Source organism: Camelina sativa, chromosome 18, assembly GCF_000633955.1.
Source record: "Camelina sativa cultivar DH55 chromosome 18, Cs, whole genome shotgun sequence".
Taxonomy (NCBI): Eukaryota; Viridiplantae; Streptophyta; class Magnoliopsida; order Brassicales; family Brassicaceae; genus Camelina; species Camelina sativa.
The window spans coordinates 6,334,196-6,344,681 of record NC_025702.1 but is presented as its reverse complement, the minus strand read 5'-3'; the positions used below and the strand labels follow the sequence as shown (position 1 = coordinate 6,344,681).

Sequence of the window (10,486 nt, the reverse complement as noted above, 5' to 3'; positions counted from 1 at the left end):
TTTACAACATGTGGTATTCTTCCTCTCCCCCAAACTTATTCTATTCTTATCCTCCTTTGAGCTTTGCTTTGCTGTTTTTTTTTTACTATTCTTTTTCTCAAAGTTATAGGCGAATAATGGGGTCATTGGTAATTTACTTACCCCTCGCTTCCAAGCTTTGTGTGATCATTTGACTCAAGAGTAGAATAATGAGGTCACAGGTAATTTACCTACCCCTCTAAACTGATCAAAATCATCTCATCTTTTATTCTCTTTTTTTTTTAACAAAGCTCTCAGGATTTTTTTATTTTTTATTTTTTAACTTGAATAAGGGAGAGGAGTACCATTTTCTTTTGAAATCTTACTTGTCAGATATGAACAAGGAGTCAAGCTCTATGAACATCAATCTCCTTGATGAGGTAAAAAGAAAAGTGCAGAAGTTACCTCAGGATTTTATGGATTCTGTTGGAAATTTGGATGTCTCTGGCTTACTTGTCAGCCATTGGATTTTTCATTATTCGGATTAGTGGATTCAATCTGCAGCATTAATCAACCAAGGCAATACACTAAAGAGAAAAATCATAGTCCCTAAAATAATTTTAAAAAATTTGACTCAATAAAAACAAAAATCGATTTTGACACTAAAACCCAAAACTATGTTAGTAGTTAGTACTAACCTCCCCCAGACTTAAACGACATTGTCCCCAGTGTTTCCAAGTAAGAAGAAAGCAACAAGAAACAAAAATGTATTGAAAATTGTAAGGAAAAGATGAACTGTTTTTGGGTTACCATGGGGCGTCGACCGATACCATTTCAGTGTCGATCGACACTCATCACGAATGGTGTTTTATGCCGTAACTCCTTGTTAGTTGCAGATAGTTGTGTTGATGGATCAATCCTTGGATGATTATTCTGTTAAGAGACACTCAAACACAAGTTAAAAGCAATATGATAGATAGATAGTTCATAATTTCAAACAAATTTCAAACAAAAACTGACTCAATGCAAAAACAAAAATGACTCAAAAGGAAAAGAAAAACCTAGAAGTGGGTTGTCTCCCACTAAGCGCTTGTTTTCAGTCATTAGCTGGACTGCGTTGAAGCTCAAGCATCGGGTGGATCAGAACGTGGCAGTGAATGCCTCCAATAGCATGACCTCTTCATCGAAGGTGGTGTATAAGCAGTAGAAGAGTGAGGTCTACCAAGGACATGAGGAACAAGACCAGGGCGGGATTTTGGGAAGGGTTTGCTTCTTTTATGTCCTGCAAAATCATCAACAAAAGAAACAAGCGCTCTACGATAATCTTGTGGCTTGGTTAACTACAAAACAGTTTTTGTACCTTTGAAAGCCTTGTTGATGATAGGAGGGGGTTTGGGTGCAGAAGATGTGTACCTTTGCCTTACGTGAGGACTATGGAGTGTGGAATTGAGAGGTTTCTGTTTGGAAACAGGTGTCTGACTAGGAGCAACTATTTTTGACAAGTTCGGTCTCGGATGTGGAGGGGTGTCGACCGATGCTAAGCCTGCAACTCGAGTAGCAAAAACTTTCTCAACAGAAAAAGTCTGTCCATCATTAGTAGGAGCCCTCCTCAGTTTATCCATCTCAAAATTCATACTCAAACCTCCCACATTCAATGCTATGTGGCCCTTTTGTACATCTATGATGGCCCCTACTGTAGCCAAGAAAGATTATCCTAAGATGAGAGGGTCCTTAGGCTCTTTATCATACTTCAGCACCACAAAGTCAGTGGGAATCATGAAGTTTCCAACCTTAATTGGAATATCGTCTAAGACACCTTCAACAATTCTTTTGGATCTATCAGCTAAGATAAGAGTAATTTGAGTTGGATTAAACTCTGTCATCCCTAGTTTCACAGCAACAAAATGTGGCATCAAGTTAATACTAGAGCCTAGATCACAAAGTGAGTGAGCAAACCATTCTGTAGAGATAGAGCAATCAAGTACAAAGCTTCGAGGATCTGGTAATTTCTCTGCAACTCTACACTGAATTATTGCACTCACTTCCTTAGAGACAACCACATCATGCTTTCTCTCTTTCTTCCTCTGTGGAGGCTGGTTCAAAAGAACTGCACTGACATCCTTGGTAAGTAGTGCTCCTTCCTCAGGGCTCAAACCATTTGATACCATTCTCTTCACATACCGCTTAAGAGGTGGTGAAAGCTTCACTACATCAATCAAAGGCATCTCAATCATCACCTTGTCCATCATTGCCTTGCATCTAGCTTCCTCCATCTCCTGCTTGGACTTTTTTGGCTTAGGAAAAGGAATCTTAGGTTGGTATACCCTCTTAACTGTTGGAACTTAAGATTTTGCAACTTCGGGTTCTGTCTGAGAGGGGTGTCAACTGACACCCAGGTGGTGTCGATCGACACCATCATCTAAACCCGAGAATTTGGTCGATTTTTCTCCCTGTTTTGTAGAAACAATTGCACCAGCATCTTCATCTCTCACTGATATGGCATTGCAAGCATGCTTTGGGTTTAACTCAGCTCTTCCAGAAAGAAAACCCTCTTGCCTTTTAACAGACCCAGCATTCTGTGCCACTTGACTCTCCAATTGCTTAACATGTACATTCAGTGCATCGATCCTTCTAGTAAGCTCTGTGTAGACATTATCAATCTTCCCATTGAATGTCACTGTCATATTCTCTTGTCCCTAACGAAGCTGCTCAAGCATGGCCTCCATTCTACTCTCAGAAGGAGTTTGCGGATGTGGAGATTGATAGGAAGAGTTCCCATAAGTCCTTGTGAAGTTGTTCCCTTGTTGCTGCTTCTGAAAATTAGGCTTAGGAGTGTAGCCCAAAGAGTTCCCACTGTAAGGCTTGTTGCTTTGCTGATTACCGAATCTTTGTCCTTGATACCCAGCTCCATACACATAGTTGACATTCTCCTCTGTATTCTCTGGCTCAGGCTCAAATGTCTCAACTTCAGCAGAAAAGTGAACTGACTTCTTACCCACAAGAAGATTGTGAACTGAATCCAGCTTGGCATTAACAGAAGCTAGCTGGTTTGTACCAAATCCTCCATGCAATCTCTTTCTTTTAGTATCTGCTCTCTTAGTGCTATTTGCTGGAAGCCAAATTTTCAATCAAAGCTTCAGCATCTTCTGGAAATCTTGTCTTGAAGTTCCCATGACTTGCAGCATCCAAAGCTAGCTGAAATTCCCAGTCAATCCCTCTGAAAAAGATACTCAACAGCTGCACTCTTGAAAATCCATGGTGTGGAAAATCCCTTTGATATGCCTTGAATCTTACCCAAGCTGACTTGAAAGCTTCATCTGGTCTTTGCTTGAAGGAGGACAGCTTGACTCTCAGCTCATTTGACATTGCATCATCATAAAAGTAGTTTAGAAAAGCCACCTTCACTTGTTGCCAAGAGGTCAAAGAACGGGCTGACAACTGTTTCAACCATTGAGATGCTTCTCCTGCAAGTGAATATGGGAAAAACTTGCAATAGATGTAGTCTTCAGTTACTCCATTGGCCTTGATACTGGTCACAAAGTCTTCAAAATGCTCAATATGGTCCAAAGTCTTCTCATTTGGCAGGTTAGAGAAAGGTCTTTGTCCAACTAGCTGGAAGTATGCAGGCTTCAGCTCAAAGTCATTCCTTGGGAATGGAGGTGGAACAATTGCAGAGCGGTTTTCATACATCAAATCAGCTCTGTTGAAGTCTGCAATAGTCCTAATCAGATCCCGGTTTTGATCCTGTCTTCGAACTGGGTTATTAACGTGGTTGGCAGCTCCACGTACGTCTGCTGGAGGTGGGTGTCGATCGATACCCTCTGTTTGGCGTCGATCGACACCAAGGTTCTATTCCGCAGCGACAACGACTTCAGCAATTACTTTGCCTTCCGCATCAAGCTTTTGGCCCTGCTCATTGCACAAGTGGCCCTCTTGATCTCTCAAAGCACCATCCTCATCACGAACCAGAATGATTGTGTTAACCATCTTCAAGGATTTGGCTGCTTTTCTGTTCTCACGCTCAAGTTTTCCCAACTCTAGGTTTGAAAGATTCACAGTGGGAACAGTCTTGTTGCTCCTTGTGTGAGGTCTTGGAGGCATGCACCTGAAACCCCAAAGAGAAGAAAAACAAAAATGTGTAAGTAGAAAATAAAAAGAAAAACTTAGACGAAATTCAAAACTCAAATCTAATGGTAGATCAAAGAGTCCCCGGCAACGGCGCCAAAATTTGATATGCTCAAATTTACCCTAGTGCTACTCTCTCAAATTAAGAGATCACTGTAATACTTAGGGGTCGAATTCCACATAGACTCAAGATCAAACACAATAAATTATAGAGTTTTATAATTACGATAAACAAGATGATTTAAATTAAAAAGGCAATGCAAAATATTAAATTAAACTGTTGTAAATTCAAGAGATCAAAAAGCTAGGTCCATGGAATTTTTCAGGAAATTACAAAATATTAAATCAATAATTAAATAGGATTCAAGCAATTAAAATCAGATCTAGAACTCTAAACTCTTTTGTAAAATAAATCAGTTCTCACTGGAAATATTATCTAAATTTAAAACCAGAAAATCCAAATCTCTTTGTAAGGAAGGAGTTTAAGAATTCTTCTCTCAAATTAGTTCAGATCTCTCTCTCCCAAAAGCTCTCAAAATTTCACAGGGTTGCAGAAAAATAAAACTTGCTAGAATAAAACTTAAGGGTTTACAAAACCCAAAACACTATATATATGTCCTTAAACACGTCAGAGACTTGTGTTGCAATTTAGGAAAACTTTGGGTAAAATTATAAAACTTCCAATTGCTTCTCTCTCGTCGGATAGACATGGGTGTCGATTGATGCTCCATAGGTGTCGGTCGATGCTCCAACTCTGATCCGACTCCAAATTGACTTCTTTGATTAAATGCTCCAAAATCTCTTCTAATTGCTACATTTTGCTCCTTTCATGCCAAAATCCTAGAAAACCTGTAAAGACTCAAAAACATCCTAGAAAACAAACTAAAAGACTCCTTATATCATGGTTGAAAACCACAAAAACCATGATATATCAACACCCATAAGACCTGTTTCAGAAATGATATCAAGAGCATATTTCCGCTGACATAAATAGATACTAGACGGACTACGCGCAACCTCAATACCCAGAAAATAACGCAGCACACCAAGATCCTTCATGTGAAAATAGGAGAAATAATCTTTGAACTCGTTGACAACATGAATCGAGCTTCTCGTGATAATCAAGTCATCTACATACACAAGAACATGAAGACGAGTGACCCTATTTTTGAATATAAAGAGGGAATGATCAGTTTGGCATACCAACATCAGAGAGCTTGTTTANTTAAATTAAAAAGGCAATGCAAAATATTAAATTAAACTGTTGTAAATTCAAGAGATCAAAAAGCTAGGTCCATGGAATTTTTCAGGAAATTACAAAATATTAAATCAATAATTAAATAGGATTCAAGCAATTAAAATCAGATCTAGAACTCTAAACTCTTTTGTAAAATAAATCAGTTCTCACTGGAAATATTATCTAAATTTAAAACCAGAAAATCCAAATCTCTTTGTAAGGAAGGAGTTTAAGAATTCTTCTCTCAAATTAGTTCAGATCTCTCTCTCCCAAAAGCTCTCAAAATTTCACAGGGTTGCAGAAAAATAAAACTTGCTAGAATAAAACTTAAGGGTTTACAAAACCCAAAACACTATATATATGTCCTTAAACACGTCAGAGACTTGTGTTGCAATTTAGGAAAACTTTGGGTAAAATTATAAAACTTCCAATTGCTTCTCTCTCGTCGGATAGACATGGGTGTCGATTGATGCTCCATAGGTGTCGGTCGATGCTCCAACTCTGATCCGACTCCAAATTGACTTCTTTGATTAAATGCTCCAAAATCTCTTCTAATTGCTACATTTTGCTCCTTTCATGCCAAAATCCTAGAAAACCTGTAAAGACTCAAAAACATCCTAGAAAACAAACTAAAAGACTCCTTATATCATGGTTGAAAACCACAAAAACCATGATATATCAACACCCATAAGACCTGTTTCAGAAATGATATCAAGAGCATATTTCCGCTGACATAAATAGATACTAGACGGACTACGCGCAACCTCAATACCCAGAAAATAACGCAGCACACCAAGATCCTTCATGTGAAAATAGGAGAAATAATCTTTGAACTCGTTGACAACATGAATCGAGCTTCTCGTGATAATCAAGTCATCTACATACACAAGAACATGAAGACGAGTGACCCTATTTTTGAATATAAAGAGGGAATGATCAGTTTGGCATACCAACATCAGAGAGCTTGTTTAAGACCATAAAGAGATTTACGCAGACGAAGTACCTTATTGGGATTACTGGACTGAAAGCCTGGTGGAAATTTCATATAAACCTCTTCATCAAGATCACCATGAAGAAAAGCATTATGAACATCCATTTGATGAACCTCCCAATTGAAAGATGCCACTTGTTGAAGGAAAATACGAACTGTGACCATTTTAGCAACGGGAGTAAAAGTTTCGTTATAGTCAAGACCCTCACTTTGATGATTGCCAAGAACTACAAGTCGTGCCTTGTACCTTTGAAGAGTACCATCTGCATTAAACTTGAGACGAAAAACCCACATACAACCAAGAGCTTTCTTCCCTGGGGGAAGATCGTCAGGAGTCCTTGTTCCTGTATCCTCACAAGTAGTGATCTCATCTTGTATAGCAAACCGCCAATTTTCGTCAAAATCGCCTCTATGAAAGATTTTGGTTCAGTTCCAGCAGTAATTGCAAAAAGAAATGCTTGATAGTTCTCAGAAAAAATTGCACTAGACAAGTAATTATCCATGGGATAAGGAGTAGTCGATGGATAAGGGTTGGCGAGAACGGTTAAAGCATAATCAGCCAGCGTAGTTGGAGATTTCTTTTTACGCTTACCACCGGGAAGCGACTCAAAAGAGCCAGGTGCAACAACCAAAAGTTCCAAAGGAGCTGAGATGACTGGGGCTGGTAAAACAGCAGAGGACAAAACAAGAGAATAACTATGAAGAGGAGGAACAACATAGTCTTTAAGAAGCACAGAGGGCAATTTATTTCGATGACCTCTGCCTAAAAGCTCGGGTAGCCCTAGAGACGAAGAAGACACACTGTCGAGTTGTGAATCGACTGAGTCAAGAGATGTAGGATCAGAGGTATTTAGTGACGACGGAGTAAGCGAGGGAGTATACGGAGCAGACAAATCGTGAGTCTCAGAAACCGGATCGTTCGGTCTCAAAATGGGAAATGGCAAACCATCTCTAGACAAAGACGGCGGTACTGGTAAAAATTCATCATCAAGAACAAGATGAGGAGGTGTGTCTGCAGATGCCAAGTCGGGGAAGGAAGGAGACACAGCAAAAGGAAACTCCAGTTCATTGAAGATCACGTTGCGTGATACAGAGACAACCCCTGTCTCGATATTGTAAACTCGCCAGCCCTTTTTATTAAACGGGTAACCAAGAAAAACTGATTTCGTACTACGAGTAGCAAATTTATCACCGCCATGTTTCTGGTTATGGAGACGGATGTTTATATATCAGCTTGATGGGAGGTTTGCCGTTAAGCAATGTGTTGGAGTACGATTTATGAGATAACCAGCTGTGAGAGCACAATAGCCCCAAAATTTGAGTGGAAGATGTGCATGAAACATTAGAGCTCTAGCGACATTCAAAATATGGCGACTCTTGCGTTTAACATGACGGTTTTGCTGAGGAGTCCCAACACATGATGTCTCATGAATGATCCCTTTTTCCGTAAAGAAATTGGAAAGACATACAAATTCAGAACCATTGTCACTATGAACTGTTTTCACATGAGCTGAAAATTGTGTCTCAACTAATTTAAGAAAATTCTTAAAATGGTGGGGGGCATCACTCTTAGAAGGGAGAAGGTAAATCCATACAACACGAGAGTAGTCATCGAGAATAGTAAGAAAATATCGAGACCCACAAAGAGCAGTCGTCCGGTAAGGACCCCAAAGATCACAATGTATGAGTTCAAATGGGAAACTCGTCTTATTATTACTCAAAGGAAAAGAATCATGTGTTTGTCTTGCACGAATACAAACGTCACAACTTTGAGAATCAAAACCACTAGAACTACTTAAATCAGAAAACTGCAACATTTCCATGGATGTAGAAGATGGATGACCCAACCGACAATGCATGACATCAACAGACACCGAGTCGACCTTGTAAGCTGCTGCAACGTCCAAGCCTCTAAAGAAATACAGCCCATTTTGTTGTTTACCGACTCCAATCAGCATCTTGGTAATGCGGTCCTGAACAACACAAAGCCGATCACGAGTGAGCTGCGAGACTGAAATAAGATGACATTGAAGTCCATCAACAAAATAGACGTATTGAAGATTAAGTTCGGTGCCAAATGAAACACGACCATGTTTAGTAGCGGTAGTGAAACGACCGTCCGGTAGTTTAATTAAGACTGGTGCCATATCACATATATCAAACAAAAACTCAAGTGTTCCTGTCATATGATTAGATGCACCAGTATCAATTATCCAAGATTCAATGAAAACCTTACCAGATAGCCGCTCAGTAGGGGGAGCTTTTCGTTCTTCAAGCATATGAACTAAAAGCTTCCATTGATCGTTAGTAAGACCACTTATACCAACACGATCTGAAACAGTTAGAGGTGCTTGTTGCACAGGCAAAGAAGAAGCGGTAATACCAAAACCAGAAGTGAAACCACTGGTTGATGCAGCGACATGATTAACATGAGCAGCATCCGAGCGTTTGCTTCGCATTGATCCGATAGCAGTAGTATGAGGACCACGACCTGTGACATTACCCGATGAATTTCCTTTGGAGAAATTATTCCCACTTTTAAGCTTAGTCTTATCCGGCCACCAATGTGGATAGCCAATAAGCTGAAAACAGTTTTCAGCGAGATGCCCAACTCGACCACAGTCTAAACATGTGACAGAAGAACCTCTGTTTTCGAGAAAACTACGAGGAGGCCGAGAGGCTATCTGAACAGAAAAACTCACACCATCTGTCCTCTCATCATGTAAACGACTCAGTAGTTTTGATTCCTCATCTTGAGACACTGTGTTGTAAGGTTCCTCAAGACTGGGCAGAGGAACCCGTGAGAGTAAAGAAGACTTGACGGAACCGTACACCGTTTCATCCAAGCCCATCAAGAATTGGTGAAGCTTGTCCTCTTCTCGCTCTCTACGAACTTCCTCCATTGTCTTGGCTCTTTGGTAGTCAGCCAAGTTGCGCCACAGTTGAGTAAGCTTGCCGTAGTGAGCTTCTATGGCAAGTCCTTTTTGACGACAGTTTGCTAAGTCCATCTTAAGACGTTGAACACGCTGTCCATTCTTCACACCAAATCGCTTTTGGATATGTTCCCAAAGCTCATGAGAGTCATCGGTGTGAGAAAGAGATGAAGATAAATTTTCATCAATAGTAAGCTTGATCCAGGAAACAACTAGTGCGTTGTTTGCGACCCAATCTTCAAAGTCTGGTGATGTTTCGGTTGGCTGAGGTATAGTACCATCAGCAAAACCAAACTTTTTCCTTGCCTTTAATGCCAAGCAAAGGTTGGCATCCCACTCATCGTAGTTAGGACCACACAATAGTGGCTTGGAGATCAAAGTTCCAGGATTATCACCAGAAGATAAGTCATATGGTGAAATTGTATGACGACTTTCAACACGTGAAGGGTTTGTAATCAGTCAAAGCAGAGGAAGTTGATGTTGTGTTTGAATCAGAAGTAGCCATCGCTTAAGAAGAAGAACAACTAAGAAAGAGAGTTGTATTGTAGGTCAATAAATGAAAAGAAGAAAATACAGAGATCTGGAAGCAGTAAAGATAAATCCAGAAAATCAAACAATAACTTTTAGAAATGTTGGTTATTGCTCTGATACCATGTCAAGAAGCCTTAGTAGTTGTAAAAGGGTTTCTTGTTTATTATGTTCGACGGCTCACGCCTTATATACATCTTTGTCCAAGAGATATTCATATAACCTAATACAATCTAATAAACCGACTAACAAGGTCCCAGTATAATACAGCCCAACTCCAATATAACTCAATACAGACGACATTTTTAATCCCAGTATATGTCTCCACGTATCAGAAGTCAAAAATAAATTTCTTTCCTCACCAACAAGAGATTAATACATAGAACATGCACGTTACACAATTATTTTAACGTTTGGTTTACTTTTATTTATTTATTTACTTACTCTGTTATTATATAATTATAGTGAAGAAGTGATAGAGAATCAATCTGAAAGGCTTCGACGTCATTTCCATACTTTGTTAGGATTCTGATTTATAGACACATCCTTATGATATAAGAGTTTTCGTTTTGCTCGTTCTCCTTTATCCCTGGAGAGCATAATTGGTATGCCGATACTCTAGCTAAAAATGTTCTTTTTCTCTCTTGTATGTGAAACGTCTTTTTTTGCAATATAAGAGTTTGGTTGATCAAAAAAAAAAAAAAAAAAAAAAAA

General features: G+C 39.4%; 1 protein-coding gene across 1 annotated transcript; it reads right to left on the bottom strand.

Moving 5' to 3' along the window:
• On the bottom strand, nt 6,276-10,075 carry LOC104763183. The gene is made up of 4 exons (XM_010486592.1): nt 10,041-10,075; nt 7,562-9,674; nt 6,801-7,441; nt 6,276-6,720 (listed from the first exon to the last, which is right to left on the bottom strand). Exons 1-4 carry the CDS (start codon nt 10,073-10,075, stop codon nt 6,276-6,278), a joined length of 3,234 nt encoding a protein of 1,077 aa, XP_010484894.1.

Excerpts from the sequence above, each read along its gene's own strand:
- LOC104763183 (XM_010486592.1), bottom strand. The coding sequence starts at position 10,075 with ATGTCGTCTGTATTGAGTTATATTGGAGTTGGGCT. Across the intron at positions 9,675-10,040 it reads AGTTATATTGGAGTTGGGCT|TCGTCATACAATTTCACCAT; the intron begins GTATTATACTGG and ends ACGTGTTGAAAG. Across the intron at positions 6,721-6,800 it reads TATCCCATGGATAATTACTT|AGGCGATTTTGACGAAAATT; the intron begins GTCTAGTGCAAT and ends AATCTTTCATAG.